The 19,524-nt window shown below is 36.9% G+C and overlaps 2 protein-coding genes across 11 annotated transcripts in view; one reads left to right on the top strand and one right to left on the bottom strand.

Moving 5' to 3' along the window:
• Positions 1-16,548, top strand: part of LOC139140827 (kinesin-like protein KIF27) — a 31,757-nt gene extending 15,209 nt beyond the window's left edge. The window contains exons 17-35 of one of the 2 annotated variants that reach the window (XM_070710271.1): positions 2,843-2,979; positions 3,242-3,348; positions 3,947-4,003; positions 5,015-5,162; positions 5,578-5,674; positions 6,147-6,314; positions 6,915-7,058; positions 8,517-8,606; positions 9,093-9,239; positions 9,939-10,043; positions 10,772-10,905; positions 11,194-11,274; positions 11,721-11,832; positions 12,760-12,897; positions 13,084-13,259; positions 13,995-14,116; positions 14,608-14,743; positions 15,131-15,186; positions 15,493-16,548. In XM_070710271.1, the coding sequence (XP_070566372.1) occupies positions 2,843-2,979; positions 3,242-3,348; positions 3,947-4,003; positions 5,015-5,162; positions 5,578-5,674; positions 6,147-6,314; positions 6,915-7,058; positions 8,517-8,606; positions 9,093-9,239; positions 9,939-10,043; positions 10,772-10,905; positions 11,194-11,274; positions 11,721-11,832; positions 12,760-12,897; positions 13,084-13,259; positions 13,995-14,116; positions 14,608-14,743; positions 15,131-15,186; positions 15,493-15,533 (2,196 nt within the window). In that variant the 3' untranslated portion in view covers positions 15,534-16,548. The remainder of the gene's footprint in view (positions 1-2,842; positions 2,980-3,241; positions 3,349-3,946; positions 4,004-5,014; positions 5,163-5,577; positions 5,675-6,146; positions 6,315-6,914; positions 7,059-8,516; positions 8,607-9,092; positions 9,240-9,938; positions 10,044-10,771; positions 10,906-11,193; positions 11,275-11,720; positions 11,833-12,759; positions 12,898-13,083; positions 13,260-13,994; positions 14,117-14,607; positions 14,744-15,130; positions 15,187-15,492) is intronic. The other variant, XM_070710272.1, reaches the window with a different exon arrangement.
• Positions 16,549-17,098: 550 nt separating this feature from the next.
• LOC139140825 (uncharacterized) overlaps positions 17,099-19,524 on the bottom strand; it is a 92,214-nt gene continuing 89,788 nt past the window's right edge. For all 9 annotated transcript variants that reach the window (XM_070710266.1, XM_070710262.1, XM_070710263.1 and 6 more), the window contains one exon: positions 17,099-19,443. In XM_070710266.1, the coding sequence (XP_070566367.1) occupies positions 19,168-19,443 (276 nt within the window). In that variant the 3' untranslated portion in view covers positions 17,099-19,167. The remainder of the gene's footprint in view (positions 19,444-19,524) is intronic.

The raw sequence follows: 19,524 nt of genomic DNA, 5'->3' as shown, positions 1-19,524 counted from the left end.
CAGGTTTCTATAGATGAACTAAGTAATATATATTGAACTTCTGATGAAATCTGTAATTTTGTAATTTTGGGGCCATTTTTGCCATTTTTTGGTCAAAAAATGTGTTTCTCAAAAAGTACTGGTCTGATAGCTTTGAAATTTAATGTACAGGTTTCTACAGATGAGCTAAGTAATATATATTGAATTTCTGATGAAATCTGTAAATTTGTGTTTTTGGGGCAATTTTTGCCATTTTTAGGTCAAAAAATGTGTATTTCAAAAACTACTCATCTGATAGCTTTGAAATTTGGTATACAGGTTTCCATAGATGAACTAAATGATATTTATTGAAATAATGATGAAATCTGCAATTTTGAATTTTTGGGGCAATTTTTTCCATTTTTGGTCAAAATATACGTTTCTCAAAAAGTACTGGTCTAACAGCTTTGAAATTTGGTGTACAGGTTTCTATAGATGAACTAAATTTGAACTTTTGAAATTATGATGAAATGTGCAATATTTATTTTTGGGGGCAATTGTTGCCATTTTTGGTCAGAAAATTCTATTCTCAAAAAACTACTCATCAGATAGCTTTGGTTGACATGTTCTTAGGGATGATCCGATGTGATATATTCAAAGTATGATGAAATCTTCAATTGTGTATTTTTGCAGCTTATTTTAGCCACTTTTTTTCTGGTCACTGCATTTAGCTATCAAAGATTTCCACCTTCTTCATCAACATGTGTCAAAAATAGTTATTCTCTACATAAACACAGCGGAGCTACAACCCTTTTCAGAATTAGAGCGCGAAGCCACTGCAGTGAACTGCAATAAAACTGCTCACACTAATTAGTTTCAGCTGTAGCCAACTGGCAAAGTCGACAACATTGTATGTCCCATGCAGACAGTTTGTCTGGGGAAGTTGAAATAAAAAAGATTTGTACATGGACCAGTGCATGGTAATGTTACATTGTATCTTAATCTTGAACACAGGGTGCCAATCGTAAACTCTCATTTACAACTCGAGCCTCAGACAGAGCTAGTTTTGCCTTTGTACAAGCAGACTTTTTGGTCTTTATCAAGTAGCCTTGTTCAACACCAAAGTGGCCACGGCTACAGCTGAAACTAATTAGTGTAAGCAGTTTTATTGCAGTTCACTGCAGTGGCTTCGCGCTCTAATTCTGAAAAGGGTTGTATATCGGCCGCTAGGTCGCTTGTTGTATTTTCGTCCTTTATATTTGTTTTTTTTTTCTGTACAAAATACTTGCACTTTCTTATAGCCACAGTTCTGAAAAGAGATTTGAAATGCTGACCGGTATTGGACAGCAAATCTGTTTTTACTTCTGTGTTATGTATCAGCCTATCATAAGTTTAAATGGAGTAAAAATTCTTCAAAATTTCTTTCTTCTTTTTTCATCATCTCAATGTATAGAGTTACCTGTACTTTGTTCAGTACAAAGGTTTTACATTGAACATGGTTTTAAAAAACTATGATGCAACAGGGAGAACAGAATCAGAATTTCACGTCTGTTTGTGACCGCGAAAGATGTTACCATTTGCAAAGTGCCTGCATACATGAAAGAGCTGGCTCTCTCCATCTACTAATCTCTCCTGTTTTTCACTTGTTTTGCCCCATGCTATCCTTCCTTCCTCCCTCCTACCCACACACATTGATTTTCCATAGTACAGTGTGCTCACCCCCACTATTTGGTTTCACCTCATTGTTTTCAATGATTGGGCTGCACCCATGTGAAGGGATTTGGATGAGGACAGTGGTGCAGTGTTTCAAAATCACCACATCGGTACACCCACTGGTTTGTTGTGAATTGATGTCACCATTGCTTTGCACCCATAGCATGGGAAACGCCATACACATTTTACTAACCCTGACATGCTCTCATCAGCCTGCAATGAATGAGTAGGTGTCTAGGTCAGTGGACAGCAGTAGTGTTTTGCAAGCATGTTTAATATAAAGGTAGAGTTTAATGGCAAGTGACAGTGTTATGGTACTAACATTAGGAGGTGGAATTTATCACTGGGGGTTATGGTTGCATTCAAAGTAGTGGGGTGAAAAATAAAACAACTAGTGGATTTTGTTTGTGTAGAAGTAGAATGCTAACATGCATGGAGTGGCTGTGAGGTACAGTACATGTACTTTGTATCAGAACACAGTCCCTCCACCACTGAGGGACTGTGATCAGAACCAATGAGAACACATGTATAAACCACACCAACACTGTATGGTAGATAACCTCCTTGACATGCAGTAAATGTGCATACTGACATACAGAGACATATCTAGGACAATTACAGCACTCTGAGATACAAACTTACCCATACTGATACTAAGATTCAAGCAAAACATAGTGAATTTGAACATGTAGTTTAAAAAAAAACAGCAAAATGTGCATGCATATACATACAGTAGCTCACCCTCACACACAGACACAGACACATACACACACAGTCAGACACAGACACACATGTAAAGTATTTTACGATGCATCTGCATACATTCTTGATTACACTAAAATCTAAATTTAAAACAGTTTCAAATTATCAAAGGGCATTATGATTAAATAATACTTTGAAGATGAAATTGTTTGATTCAATAACAATGGACAGATTTAATGTCATCCCTGCAGAAAAAATGGCAAGAAAATTGATAATCAGTAACAATGGTTTAACAAAGCAAAACAACACATCGTAGAAACCTCAATGTTACAAAAGAAGTGAACATAGTGGTTACATTATGACATGAACACAAACCATGGTTACAATGTGAAGATACAGTGCATGTACAGTACAGCGGAAATTATCCACCTACTCATGCTATTTTATGTTGCTCTATCATTGTTTGCAGTTCTCTATGGAGAGAATTGTACAAGGCTTCCGAGCCAGGAGTCAGCTACTCATCAACAGACTTGAAGACTTGGATGAAGTCTTGCAGGAACAGTTCAGTGATGATGAAGTATTTGATAACGATGATGCTGAACGAAGGTGAGAAGTCACATTATTTTCCACCGTCAGTGCTTGACTTTGTGATCTGTTTGCTGTTTGTTTTGATTATAAGATTGAAGTCATGAAATTCAACAAAGAGGTGAAATAACAAATAGTCTCTGTGTATCAGTCAGCATGGATTTATTGTTTTGAGAACATCAATAAAATGTTAATTTCTCATTTATCAGTTCCCTGTTGACTTAAATGGTTTTGAAATTCCTGTTTTATGTCTGTTTTTTTCTGTGTCTCTTGACTATCGCAGCAGCGCTTTAGGGAAAACTTGGAATAAAGGGAAACGCCTGTCAGGAACCATGACCCTGAATAAAGGCACCATTGACAGCTACAAAGGCAAGATACCAAGAAAGATATGTAAGTTGTACTTTCCATTCCATCAACCATGTTATACATGTATAACCATTTAGCAAACTAAATTTTACAGCTGCTTTAATCAACAATGTGTAAGGTTGGATGGTGAGATTAGAAAAACATTTCTGCCAGCAGTCAAACTGATTTTCTAAATGTCTTATTAATGTATATACAAAGTGATATTAATAGTGTGTTATTACTGTTTGTACTCTAATTACAATATTATCATATTTATGATATGGCGCATTTTAATAATACCAAGGTACTCTGGCCTTGCTTTGATGTGTACCAATAACATTGAATGATATACCAGAAATATGAAGTCAAAGGCTTCTGAAATTCTTAGTGAAGCCTTACTTGTTTGTCAATGTACCAGTAACAAATGAAATGCATTTAGAAATATTGTTTTCATTACGTGTTAATAACAAAGTGTTTTTTGCATGAATTTTAAACACTTGTGTTTGAAAATGGTAAATGTGTTTCTGTTACTACTTTTTATGGACTTCAATGTCTTTACAATGCAAAGCAAATTTGTAACAACTAATACGGCATCCCTTGCGATATTTTTTTGCATTTTTTTCCCCTGGAATTCTGTTTGTAGCTGATTCAGGCTTCGACAGACTGGTCATTGACGAAGTTGAAAACTATTATGGTCTAGGTATAACAAAGTGACTGATGTCTCTCACATCTACCGTATCCCTACAAATGTCTTCTTTAGTAACACTCAGCATTCATAGATGCTTTCTACACTCTAATTCTATCTTTGTGCAAACTTACAGCAGCCTACTTGCATTCCATGTTACCCTATCACTGCAATGCTGCCTCATCTTCTTGGCAATTCGCTCTTTAGATACTCGCAACTAGGCAGTAACTCACACCCCCCTACTTAAGTTGTGCTAGTTCATTTCTAGAATTTGAAAAATAACCAACTCATTCGATTTGTAACTTATTTTGAAAAAATCAGCTAATATATTTTAAGTACGGTATGATGAGTGTACATGTAAGTCTCTTTGTGTGCGTATGGTTGTGGTTAGTTTAAAATTTAATTCCTATTTATCTCATGGAAGCTGACTGTCATATGTTTATTTTGTCACTAGAGCATTTAAAGATATATTGTGACATGACTTTGCTAGTACCATTAAGTTTTCCATTTGTGAAGTTTTTCAATAATGAGTACAGGTTAAATATATTTTTGCTGCATTGTAATTGTAGAAAACATGGGTCACCCACATGTAGCAGTTGCTATTGTAGGGGATGTGGTTTTGCTCTGTTCAAGAGTTTTCAACAACATTCTTATGCAGTAGAATAAATATTATATTTGATCTGCACTTGTTGGAAAACTGTTCAGTGTTCTGTTTAGTCAAGATTTTACTGTTAACTGTTTGTATGTTTTAAATGTGAAAAACCATTCAAGCCCACATATTTGTTTGGTTATTGGGACAGCAAAATGAACTGCAGAGTGGATCACTAAAATAGCGATGTGCCATGAAAATTGGATTGTCAACCTGAGATACATGTATGGTTTAAGAGTTGATGTTGTGCAAGTAGTCATGCTCACAAAATAAAAAAATGCTCTAATGTCTATGTGTGAAACATGTGATTGTCACTGTCACCATCATGCTTGCAAATTCACTTTCAAAAAAATTGAACTTGAAATTTGCATACTCAGATGGTAAAACTGCCGCAACAGAAGATGAAACCCCTGAAGTGGACAAGCTGAGAGCAAGCACTGAGAACACCAAACAGCAAGTCAGACAGTCCAGTGTCCGGTTGCAGGAGGCACAGCAGAAAATGAGAGACTTGACTCTCAATATCAAGTGAGCATCGGTCAAAAATCTCTTCACTCCACTGTCAAGTGTCTTTGATATCTTAAACATGGTCACTGAGTCGTATTTCACTGAAGGGAAACTGTTTCAGTTCCATCATGGTGTTCTTTTCACCACCTCAAAATTCTTTTTAAAAGGAGTTCAATCAAACGTGTTCAGCAATGCTAGAATTCAGGTCATTTCATTCTGTACATCAAGTGCTCTCAACAACATAATGGGCACAAAGCTGCTGTTCATTCAAATGAAGGTCACGTATAGATCTTGCTACAGACCTGCTGAACAAAAGTTTTGCTACTAAGAAACGCTGTCATGTTACTTGACATGTATGATTGACATGTACAATTGTACAGACAGCATTTCCAACTGTCCCTCTTCTCTAACCATTTCTTAATACATATGATTGCAGATTAAAGGAAGGCTTGATCAGAGAGCTTGTCAAAACCAGTAAACAATCAGAAGCCATGAACAAGAAGTACTCATCCCAGGTCAAACAGTTACAAAAGGTCAATATATTACCCTTGTCTATGTCAGCAACAAGGACATGTACAGTCCATCCTGTATCATATGTTTCTGTGTACATCATTTCATACATATATACACCTTGTGTCGGACTGTTCTGAACTTTTCATGAGACACTGCCAGAATCAAGTTCCTACAAACTCAAAAGAGTTTACTGTTATATACCCATGCAAGTACATTTATTTGCAATATCATGAAATGCAACCATTCAGATAGATATATCCTACATATCTCTCTATACATCCATCTATACGCCTTGTGTCTGATTGCACAGGGCTATATCCTTTTTAATACAAACTTGACATAGTTCACTGTGATACATTCATGCAAGTCAGTTTATTTGCAATATGGTCCAATACGACCATCAGAGTCAGTTGTCTGTGATGATTTTCATGCATCACCAAACGGAGAATGCTATTTCTGAGAATGAAAGCCCATCTTCATCGTGATCTGTAGGAGTCTGAGGCAGCCAAGCAGGAATTGCTTGAGGCACAGAAGACTCTGAGAGAGCTAGAATCCAAGGAGCAACAAGAAAATCTAGAGAAGCAGAAACTTCAGTCTGACTACAGGAAGAAGGTCGATGCAGCTAAGATGAAAATCAAGGCACTTGAAAGAAGACAAAGTGTAAGTTTGTCAGAAGTGACACTTCAATGTTAACTTCAGGAATTGTTACTTTGAAAATGTAACTATTTTAAGTCCTTCAGCTCACCTTTTGTACTTCATCAAGGAATATGGATTGATCTGGTGCAAACCAATTACCAATTTGTAGCAGTATCAGCACCTCAAAATTTGTCATCCAAATGTACACATGTGAACTTTTTGTAAAAGCATGCATCAATATGTTGAAAATATTTAAAAATCAGTAACCACCCACGTTTGAGAAAGATAAAAGTTAACATGCAATATAATGAATTTGTGCTAATGTAATTAGTGAAGCTCAATAACTTTGGAGAAAGTGTCATAGTTTTAATCAAAATAATTTTCATTGTAGTCAATCATAGTAATTTTTGTCAAAAGATTGCGATATTTCAAATAAGCATACTGAGTAGAGTGAAACACTGAGAAAGATATACAGCCTCCTTCATGACATGTTTTGTCAAGGAACTTTGTAAGTTTTATAAGACAAACATATATTAGACCCATAATTATTATTATGATGATGATGGTGATGATGATGATAATGATGATGATGATGATTGCAGTAATGTTTTGATATTGCTGCAGGAATCACAAAAGATGGTAAAGATGCAGACACAAAACGAGAAGAAAGTGTCAGATTTGGAACATGCCATTGATAAGATGAGACAGCAGCAGGAGCTGTTACAGAGGAGATTGAAAGACGAGGCAGACAGGAAAATCAAATTGGAGGTGAGACGAAACATTAACATGGAGCAACTTAAAGCGAATTGCATAGGGTTGTGTATCAGTGTGCAGTGCACTGCACCAAGGTTTTACTTGTAATTATCTGGTCAAGGTCACCTTGAAATGTGAATATGAACATTCTTGACAAGTGTCTGTAGTAATAATGTTTTAGCTACTGTATGTCGTCAATGTCACTTTAAAAGTGGGTATGAACATTTTTGATAAGTACCTATCAGTATTGGTCGTCTTTTGTTTAGTTTGCCTAAATTTCACAATTATTGAATTCAAGAAGGACACCAGGAATTTGACTGAGTCTTGTTATCTTCCCTGATACATTTATGCTCATATCATCCAGGGAGAATAAAATTGGGACCAAAAAGTTCTACTTTTTAGAAGAAATTGAAGTGAAACTATACATGTTTGCTATTGAGTCCCCACGGACGAAGTCCGGCGGGGACTTATAGATTGGGTCCCATCCGTCGGTCTGTCCGTCCGTCCATCATCAACAGTTTCTCAGACACTGCTGAACCAATTTTGTTCAAACGTGGCACAAAGGCATAGCACTATGACCTACAGATGCACATCGCTTTATTTTGCGGTACGATTCAATATGGCCGCAAGGTGGCCATATTTTTGCGATTTTTCATGTCTTTGAATATTAACTCAAACATCTGTGAATTGATTTTGTTCAAACTTGAGACAAAAGGAAAGCACTATGATCTACATGTGCATGTTAATTTATTTAGTGATATGATCGAATATGGCCGTGAGGCAACCATTTTTTTTGTGATTTTTCATGTCTTTGAACCATAACTCAAACATCCATGTACTGATTTTGTTCAAACTTGGCACAAACGCTAAGCACTATGACCTTGATATGCACGTCAAGTTATTTCGCAAAACGATCGAATATGGCCGCGAGGCAGCCACATTTTTTGCGATTTTTTCATGTCATTGAATCATAACTCAAACATCCATGAACTGATTATGTTCAAACTGGGCACAAAGGCAAAGCACTATGACCTACATATGCATGTAAAGTTATTTTGCGAAAAGTTTGAATATGGCCGCAAGGCGGTCATTCTTTGTGCAATTTTGTTATGTCTTTGAACCATAAATAAAACATCTGTGTACTGATTTTGTTCAAATTTGGAAAAAACTTTAAAAAACTAACATCAGCAGTCAATACCCACAGAAATAGGTCATTCATTGAACATTCCACAAATAACATTAGTTTACAAATCATAGGCCTCATGCAATTTGCATCAAGGTCATTCCACAGCAACCAAGACACCAAAGATTATAACCAAGCAGACAAGCAGTGACTGTGTCATCAACGATGACTTGTTCTGTCTGTCAGAAGTTCATATATTGTCCTTCACATGTCTGATCAGCCAATCACATGGTGTCCAATATTTGTATGCTCAGCCAATCAAATGACACAAATGTGGTTTCTCGTTTCAGCGTGAGATGCAGCGAGATCAACAGAGGATAAAGGAGTTAGAAATACGAAATGAACAACAACAGAAAATATTGAAACGCAAAACAGAAGAGGTATGTATTCTCCATCACTTGTTTTTCAATAAATTAAGCCAGGGTTTGGTTTTGTGTTGATTATCAAATGGACAACATTTACGTAATAATGTACCCCCTTCTGAACCATAATGGACGAAAGGAAACTTTGCACAACATAAGTTGAGTACATTATGAAGTGTAAAGTTTGCTTGAGTCCATTATTGTTAGGTAGGGGGTTTATTATTGTTATTATTTTACAATTTTGGCAATAGATGGGAATTTGTAGATGTAGAAAACATCTGGGACCACACTACTGGATAATCAGATACATTATCAGTAATAATCTGGATGGGATGATGTCACAAATTCACTGGAATTTACAAAGCTATGATATGATACTGAACAATAGAGTCTTTTCGTGAGCATTGATAAACCTATTGGAACAGAGTGTTTAATAAATTGGTAACCAAGTTGTACCACATTCTATGTAATATGCATAGTTACCAAATTGTCACTGTCCTGTAGGTTGCTGCTGCTCAGCGGAGACTTAGACAGGGTAGTGCCGGAGTGGTGGGGGAAGACCACCACAAAATTGAAGAGCAGAAAAAGTGGTTGGACAGTGAAGTTGAGAAAGTCATCGAACGGAAGCAGAAAATTCAGAAAATTGAAGAGGTGAGAGTCATTTCTATGAGAGGTGGATATTGCTGACGTGTCTGATTCACTCATACAGTTCTTCAGAATACCCTTATTGATACAAGTTTATAGTGGTGCTGTTTTTAAAGACATGGTTATAATTTATGACATCAGAACCTACCTATACTTTGAACTATAACCATCCGCCTTGCAGAATTTGGGAGGACTTATATGAATAAATTTCTTTAAAAGCTACAAACAAAACTCTGCACCCAAGCATACATGTCATATAGAATCGTTCATGACCTCTTTTGAAAATTACACTATATGTAATATCACTGTCAAAGTATCTGGAAATGTAAAGGGCCAGCAGCTGTAGTTTTTGATGAAATTCTTCAATGTTTTCATTTTAATGTCAACACAGTTTCCTGTTCTTGCCTTAAAAGCACATTGAGGTTCTCAGTATTCAGCATGGTAATCCAGTGTTGTTATTGTCGACAAGTGAATTTATGGTCCGGACTAGAATTGAAATGTAATCAATAACAATGCATTTTGCTCATATACGCGCTGTGTTGACAAGCTGAATAGTGGGTGTATTAACATGCTTTGGGGAGTAGAGCAAGGGCTTGTGATTGATAAACAAAACGAAACAAATGGGAAGATCATCACAAGTCACAGCTACTGGCCCTTTCAAGATGATATGACACATTTTTGTGACAATTTGTGGATCTCTTTCAGGAACTCATGAAACGAGAAGCAATCCTTGAAAGGAAAGAAGCCATGCTTACTCAGAAGAGTGGGCTAGAAATGAAGAAACTTAGGTCAAGTCAAGTTTTATCAAAAGTGAGAATTTAGTATTTTTTTGTGAAATAGAAATTTCAGTTTACTGGAGTTTTGAATCTCAGTGTACTGTAGTTGTCTCATTGGTGGTTTATGTACAGAATTTCCATAGTCTTTAAGTCTCATAAAGTCTATCTTTATCTATTCAAATTGGGAGAGTATATTATTGACTACATACCATGAAATTGTCTCAGACCAAATAATATGTGACGTTTGTTGTATCAATAGCACACAGCGTCAAATTGTACAGGGTCTAGGCGAGACTTTACAACTTCACTGTCCAACCACTTTTTCTACTCTTCATTTTGTGGAGAAAGATTTGAAAAAACTATTTCTTGACTGGTATGAAGTTCATTTATTCAAAGACTAGACAAGTTTGATTCCCTGTTTTTGTTCATTTTCTGTCCAAACATTTCTATCCTGTCTTGGTTCATCATTTCTATTGCTTTGTTCACTCTCACTTTGACTCCATCATTTCTGATGATGTGGATTATAAGAGGGGTGTTGTGAAAGATGGAAAACTGTGATCATGTGGTCAAAATACAAAGTAACAACTTTTTATCATGTTCAAAGGCTGTTCGTAGTCAATAAGGTCCAATTTTTTCCCCGATTCTTTCTTTAATACATGTAACTGTGGGTCCCATGATTAAACTAGAACAGCATTGCTATCCCAGATCACAATGTTTCTCTCCCAGAATGCCTTGTAAATGTTTCATATACTTTTACAACAGGACATCATAGGACTTGCAAACAAGATAAACACAGTGGAACAGGAAATTGAAAGGAAGAGTATGGAACTGAGACAGAGTGTCGATGGAGACAAAGAGAACGTAAAAGAGAATATAAAATCACTGAGAAAAGACAGGTATGTGTATATATTCTGTACTAAGACTTTTCTTCTTGACAGAAACTAACTCTTCATCTAAAACAGGTGAGTGTATCATTTGCAATCTCCTTTCTTACAATTATTTGATCTTTGTTTCCAAATGTGTGAGTGTTTTGCAAATTGAGGAGTCTGATGCTCTACTACTTTTAAATGTAAATTTGAAAAAATATCTGCCAATAGGACATGTGCAATTTTTTTGAAATCGATCACTTACATTTGTCATATTTCTCGACAATAAATTGGCTGATTTTTTTTGTCTTGATGCAGGGATAGGCTGCTGAAACAGAGATCAATCCTTGATGAAAAGTTGCATCTTGGGAGTCTCCTGTCACCGTCTGAAGAAAGAAAGTAAGTTATAAGTCATGATGTCAATGAACTTTTCAATGCTTAGAGTGTCATCTACCAGTCTGTCCCCTTCACAAGGTTGGCTGCTTGCTGTATTCTGCTCTCTGTACCTTTTAAGGTAACCTGCTTACCCCCGAATCCCTGTAAACAGGTCCACAGTCACCACTAATCACAATATTTTGGGCCAAACCATGATGGTGAAGGGATAACCCCGTCACCATAAGTAGACATGTCACTACATACTGGTGGTGCATAAAACAATAATTGTAGACATGAGCCTGAAAAATCCTGCAATCGACAAAAATCATTCAAACATGAGGATTTGATTTTTTCCTCGCTATGTTATTAGATAGCTTTCCACAACATACACAACAAAGTGACATTGCTCTCTTCACTGTACTCACGAAACAAGCTTTCTTTAAATGAATTCTCTTTGTATCCCTCCCAAGACTGATTGAGTTAGATGAAGCCATAGAAGCTGTAGATGCTGCTATCGAATTCAAGACTGAAACAATACAAAGCCAACAAGCTGAACTTAGAAGAAGTGACTATCTGTCACAGGTAAGGTCATACTTCTCACTGTACACAATGATAGACAAATTAATATCGTATGCAGTATTTGCTTTCTTCAGTGGAAAAATACTTAACGTTACAGAAATGTTGCTAACCTACATCGACAAAATTTTCATTCCATGGCCTATTTTACAAATCATCAAAACTCCTCCCGCCACTTCTGGTCTCCGTTTCTACTGGTATATTGATAAGGCCAAGTGTATCATAGAAGAGGTAGAACAAAATTGTTCAGGTGAAAGGGATAACCATCTTTTCATTGATGAGTGTTTTTAATGGTATTAAGGATAAAGATTACCATTGGTTATCCAGCCATGTTAACAAGTTTCCCCATCCTATGTCATAATTATATAAGGGGACAACAGAGGCATGTTGCCGGGGTTTCCAACCAGTTACGGATGTTTCTAAACCTTTAGCCAAAACATATGTTTACATCTTTTTAATATGTCATCCATTGAAAACTTATGTCGTCCTGGGTCCTAATGTCTTCGTATTGGGTTTGTACATCCCATTATACCTGTGTAATGCTTATGTATATGTGTTCAACTATTATGATTTACAAAAGTAAAAGTACCAATTTTTTAGTTCATTGAAAATCTTGCCATTTGTTGCAAATCATCTCTGAAAGTGTGAGTCCCAACAATATCAGCTGTTCTTCATTGGTTCAGAGGGGTGAACTCATTCAGATTTGTTCAAGTTATGATGAAATTTGAATATTTGTATTTATGAGGCTAATTCCTCAATATATCCAGAATTTTGTCTCATCAGAAACTACTCACTGGTGTGTAGGGCTTGATCCCTGTACATATACTCAGTCACATTACTTATCAACAAAAGAAACATCCTAATTGCGTTTTGAAGGATAGTGACAGCGCCTTCACCACTGGCAGTGAACCCATCGTTGTTTTTCTGTTGCAGAGTGAAGATAGTCTACTCAACAAACTGAACACTCTCACAACTGCTGAAACGAAGACGCTGCTCACCAGGTATTTTGATAAAGTTGTTGGACTGCGTGAGTCAGAGAGGAGGAAGGAACTCGCAGTGAGTGAACTTGAGGTGAGTTAAAAATTAAATTGAAATACCCACTTGTATTTGCAATAGCTGGACCGTAGAGTAGATAAAAATAAAACTTTAAGATAGTTTTCAGTTTTATATCATAAACACAATCATTACCTTCACAATCCAAATTTTAACACTTCAATAGCAGAATTTAATATTCATGTCTTTTTGTTCTGATTGCAGATGAAAATTGATGAGCAGGAAAGGGTAATCCATGATTTGGAGAACGCCTTACAGAAAACTGCCATGGAAAAGGATCGAAAGCTGACATTGCAGCAGAAAGAACATGAACAGAAAGTACAGCTGTTGATGAAACAGATCGCCACGGAACCTGGAGTAGAGATGCCCTCAGATCTCAAGTATGTGTCTATCCTCAGAGATACAAAACACTTACAGATGTGTTGTGCTGCAGCTGAAACCAGTCCTTTAAGAGTATTCTCTTTGCGTTCTGCATTGATTCCTGCAAAATTTTGAATGTAGTTGACCTGAGTATCAAGTGAATCATTTTGAGATATTTTGGTTGAAAAGTTACGTTTTGAGTTCAGCTGCCCTTCTCACCACACACATACGGGAATGGAAAACTCCATCTGAGTAGAAATGTCCACATCTGACTTCTGCTTCAGCCTGGTTCGTAGTGTATCCAAAATGTACAAAGGGAATTTAGATCTAAATCCAACATAGGCTACTTTTGTCTTCCCAATAGTAATGTCTGCTCAGTTAGCTAGTCAAGCCTTCCCTTGTCGCTGTCCTTGCAATCAGGGAAGTTTTCTGTGAAGGAAATTAAATCACATTGCCCAAGGCTGTGTGAATTGTGATCACAATTGGTAGAAAGTCCTGTACACTATATTTGGTGTATGCACGTAGCGTGAGCCAGTTCATGTTTTCACTGTGCCCAGTTGAGGGATTGAAATGAGATCGTCAGGAACAGGATCGATGAGATATCCTCATATGACTACATTATTTATATCAGTTACTGTTCCATTATCATACATGTACTTTACAATATCTGCTACGGACTTTCATCTTGGAATATTTTTTTGACTATCCAATATCGGTGGTTTTGTACAAAATACGTCGTGCCTTTACTTTTTAAGGAATGAAGTCAAGATACAGCAGCTTGAGAAAGATCTGTATTACTACAAGAAAACCAGCCGAGAATTGAAAAAGAAACTGAAGGAGCTGATGGCCAGTGGGCTTATATCCCATCTCAGTCAAGGTATGTATCAAGTATGTGTGACAGAGTGCCTCAAACTTGAACTACTGTGTGGATAAAATGGTCATTTAAAATCATTATTTTGGCAGAGACTTTATAGAAGTGCTTCTGACATCAGTTTCAAGAATCCTAAACATAGATAACTCTTGTGTTCTTGTAAAACATCAATAGCTGTTTCTGTACTGAATAGCTTGTAAAATTTGTTTCATTTCTTATTGTTGCTCTGACTGCCGGTAACATATTGCAGACCAAGCTGTTACTGCAGCAAAGCTATTTTAGGTCCAGACTGAAGAGAGAATGACCTATGTATGTAATAATTGCACCAGTCTAAAGTTTGATTGTTTTTCATCAAGTACTGCCATGAAGTCATGTACGTGAACAACAAAAAAATAGAGATGAAATAGGAGCATTTACAGTGCTTTGCATCACCCTGCACACACATAAGCAGTGATTATACACCCAAAGAATTTTCATCTTTATTTAAATTGTGACAGGAGATGGCGATGAGCTCAGTAGTGGTTTCCCAAGTGCCAGAAGTGACAACAGAACCCCACGCAGTGTCAGAGAGGACCAAGGACAGGGTGACCTTACACCGGTCAGAAGGTCAAAGAAAGATTTGAGACAACTCAGGTATGACATAATCACCTGACTTTCTGTTCTATTAGACTGACATACTAGTTGATACTGAAAATGTGCACTCCCTCTGTGTTGTGCATGAACTCTGACCTCGACTGGTTTCAAGACGACCAGATTTATGGAATACCTGGCTGAGGACAACCAGAATCTGAGATTTTGCTGATATCAGTGAGAAGTGAATTTCACCTCCAGGTTATTTGATCTGGCATATGCCCTGATAAGTTCATTCAGTGTCTTGAACCAGCCATCTCTTCACTTCACGAGTTGCTTGCTATGCTCTCAGTATTCATGGAATTTGATAAAGTTAATCCTGTATCCATTGATCAGGCGTCTATTTGTAGTACTAATTTTACCTTTCTCCTTTCCCCGTCATTGTGACAGTACTGCTGAAATAGAAACACGTCGGTCCAATGCCAGCCAGTCAGCATCGCTCTCAGGTAATACAACCCTCTTTTCAACAGGATCAGCCCTCATGTCTAGTACTTCAATTCACCCTTTCCAACATGTGTCTCACATTTTTGTATTTAAAAAAAAAACTAAAAACTAAAAAGATGACACCCTATTGTGGACTACTAGTTCACTAAGAAAATGAGTTATTTAGTCTGATAAAGCACATTCTTAGACAGTCCAGTACCATACAAGAATTGTTCAGTCATTGAAACATCATTTTTGTAGTCATTGTACTCAAAAAACAGTCATCCACTAATGATCCTGTTTTCCCTCTTGTTTCTCCACTATTGTAGATTCCATAGAAACCAGCGGCAGTAAGAATCCCTGGACCTAGAACATCAGAGAACATTTCTTCAATCATTCAATAATGCAGATGTCGTGTCGCAGTCGTCTGAAGCCCCAGTTCTTCTAGTCAGGTCTGAATATGCATGATGTCATAGTTGACAAAAGTTAGTTCTCCTGCGCTATTCTCAGTGCTGCTGTCTTGTTATGAAAGCACCATCTCCTTGCATAAATTATCATGTTTAATGAGTACGTTGATAATTTTGCAAAGGAGAAGAAAATCACAAATTATTCATGTGTTCTTTGTAAAAGTGGAGGGGAAGTGTTCTGATGACTGACAATTTAGTACGTGTCATCATTAAACAGAAACTTTCCGTCACTTGTTTGTAAAATTATCAAAGAACAGAGAATGGTGATTTTTGTCACTCAGATATCAGCTGTTAGGTGATTGTTAAAGCATCCCAGTACCCAGGGTAGGGCTGAAGTCACAGAATTCAACAGGGTTTTGCAGAGGACATGGCACAACAGCAAAGTTGTAGAAATATGATTTTTTAAAGAGCCATGATATGTTAAAAAGTGCATTTTTGACTGGTATTTGTATGCTGTGAGGAGTATTTTATGCACCCATTTTTAAATCTTTACATACTTAAGTCCAAAGTCGTGCATTCCACTATCGTGTGAAACACCCATTCATGTTTTTTTAAAGCTTTCAGCATTTCCACCCATTCCCAAATGATGTAATTATTTTTATTTGTAAGTTAAAAGATCTTCAACCCTGTAAATATTTTGAAAATTTTGTACGTTTCTAGTTGTTTCAGGTAGTCTAGTCTGCCTTCACTGTGTTCAGAATTGTAATACTGTACCTATGGTATCGAGCTACCATTTTATGAAAATGCGGGGACAGATACTTCAAGAAGTACATGTGTGTACATGGGTGCTGCTTGATTCTTAGAAAAAAATTCAAGAATTTTGCGATGCAAAGTCTACTGTAAATCTACTGTACTTAATTTGCCGTGCTTAGTGATTATTTATATATGACAGATCAAATAAATTTTATCACCTGGTAACTTCTTCTGTGCGCTGTTTCTGTTCTTCAGTTTTCATTGTTGCAATGTTGTCTCAGCCAAATGATTGTACAGGTGGTCAACTTTAAAAAAATAATCAGAACCTCTGTACAAAATTGCCCGGTAGAACTAGTATCTTCAGCAAACTGCCAAATGAAATACTAAACTTTGCCAGCTAGTTGAGTCCAAATTCATATGTACCGGTATATGCATCTGATTCTCTTGGTCAGGTATCAGTCACAGTTATGCTATGTAAACAATGCCATCATAGATCAGTTTTTTCTGTGTTTATCAATTTGTAAGAGTGACAATGCCTTGTCAATGTCTTACTCAAAATCATCTCTGTCAACATGCTCCAAAGGAAGCTCTTGCTTTAAGGTATTAGGCTTCTAGATCTTGTACAAGGCACAACCATGAACAATGATGAAGCTTGTCCTGGATTTTCCAGGGAAAAGTTGTGCTACCCTGGCACACAGAATGGGGAAAGGGGTATTTGGGCTTGGCTTTTTTTCACTAAATGCATTCACACAAATCACAAGCTGGCACCCATGTGCTCATTTCACATCAAATTTATTTCAAAAAAGTTGTAAAATATTTACAGTAATTACACATCCCTTGATCAAGGGCTGTAAAGAGCCATGTACATACACAAGTCAACCTCTGGCAGTGAGGCTTGCATAATTTACTTGAAGTCAATAAATAAAAGACCAAATAAAATGTATACAACAGTTGAAAAAGTATCCACTTTACAACATGGCGCTACTTTTTATGAGTTCAGTCAGATAATCTGAGTCATTACCTCACAATTTTCTGACTTTTTCTTCACGAGAGAAATGTTAGTCTTTGTAAAGTAATCAAACAAAGCTACCTCCAGACTTTAATCATTTTGAGTCATTTTTGGCAAGCCTGCAAGCTGAAGAACTAAATTGCACTGTCCACTCTTGGCCTAGGCCCTGATACTGCACAAAACTGCTGTACACGTAAAAACACATTAATTTTGAGCTACATGAAGCAGAGGGGGACAATTCACCCATGTATCCGTGGTCTAATGTAGCATAAATGATGAGTCTAAATTTGCAGCTATCTAGACATTCTCTTACACTTGGCATATGCATGAATGAAAAAAAATCTGCTGGCATACAAAGCAGCATTGAAAGATCATCAGGCTTCACCTGTGGACACAAACTGGTACACAGTAAAGTTTAAAAGTCTTCAGATATCGGTTGCTGGCATACAAAGCAAAGTTGAAAGGTCAATAGATGTTCCCTGCTGGCATACAAATCTAAAGTTGAAAGGTCAGTAAATATTCCCTGCTGACATACATTGCAAAGTTGAAAGGTCAGCACACATCCTGTTTTGGCGTACAAAGCAAAGTTGAAAGGTCAGTAGATATTCCCTGCTGACATATGCAGCAAGCTTGAAAGGTCAGCGGGTATTCAAGTACCCACTGGCAATCCTAAAATTTCAGTAGGTATACTTCTGGCAATGTTTATGACAAAACCTGAAAAGATATGACATCATCTGGTCATTGCACTGTTTATCTATGGCAGAAATTCTGCATCTATCGCACATTACAAATATTCTTGATACCCTGGAGTAGATCAAATGCAAGCTCTATATTTACAGATTTGCTTCTAATTTCAGCTTTTGTAAAAAACATGAAACACATTTGACAAGATTATTTGGCAGTGTGTCTGTGTATACTGAAATTATTGCCTGATTTTAGTCGGCCAGTTGAAAATCTTGTCAAATTCTCACATCCTTCTTTACACTTGTATAATATTCAATGGCCTTGAATTCTCTACTGCTTGTCTGATCTACAAACAAAAAGCGTTACTTTCTGTTTCAAATTCACAAGTCTAACTGTCTAGTATGCTTGAACAGAACACTACGGACACTGATCCTTCCTGAAAACACACCGCTTACAGTTTCAAAAGACACAACGTACGGTACATACAGGATATGAAAATGACATTATTCCACCTGCCTGGACATGTAAGTTTATAAAACCCACTTCATGTAAATTTCAAATGAAAATAACAACAACGAAAATTGTTCACTGATATCTTTGGCATATCACCATAGCCTGGCACTTCAAGGTGACCAATCCTAGACGTTTTGTTTTAATTCAAGCCTGATAGTAGTTCTTTGTTATGCAAATTTGATTTCTTACCTAGAAGTGAAAGCTAAAGTTTTCATAATCTATTTGCTAGGTACAGTATTACATTACTTTAACTGGCATGCTTTCTCTATTTTCATAATTCTACACTTACTAATTTTGTGGATAAAGAATAGTGTGTCTCTCTAATAGATTTACACTGGGTGTGTGACCGCTCAGTGATAATTATTTCAACTACATGTAGTACACACAGTTTACATCTGAGGACAGTGAAATGCTTTGTATGTGTGAGGGATGAGTGGAATAGTGTTTCTACTGGTGACCTGAGACATCAAAAAGTCGTATGTATGTGAGAAGTCTTTTTATTTGCCATTCATTGTGGCCCTTGAGGAAATTACGCTTTTCTTGACAAGAGACAGGAACTGACGAGTTACTGTGTCAGCAGTGATCATACAAATGCATAGCGAAAAAATCCCGGCTGTTAAAGACAAAAAATTTGAATGTTATCCGAGGTACACTCCGTTGTTTTCGGCGAATGATGATGATGCCTCGCCATACATCTCGGCGGCAATGTCTTTGATTTGGGCTTCAACAATAGGGTAATGCTTGAGAACACTTTGCAGGTCGTCTCTTGACAATGCATAGACGTCGACATGAGTCACGGCTTGGTGAGAACAGCTCCGCGGGACGTCATAGACCAGGCTGATATCGTCGAAGTAGTCACCAACGTCAAGAATTTTACAAGCCTTGGTCTCGTCCTTGTCGGACATTCTTGCAACCTAAAAGTAAAAGACAAATCTTGTCTAACCCTTTCACTATCTTACTGTGGTATGTGCCCATTGCTTTTAATAGAGTCGGTG

The sequence above is a fragment of the Ptychodera flava genome, chromosome 9 (genome assembly GCF_041260155.1).
Source record: "Ptychodera flava strain L36383 chromosome 9, AS_Pfla_20210202, whole genome shotgun sequence".
Lineage (NCBI taxonomy): Eukaryota > Metazoa > Hemichordata > Enteropneusta > Ptychoderidae > Ptychodera > Ptychodera flava.
Note: the sequence above shows the minus strand (reverse complement) of the source record. Positions and strands in the feature narration are given on the sequence as shown.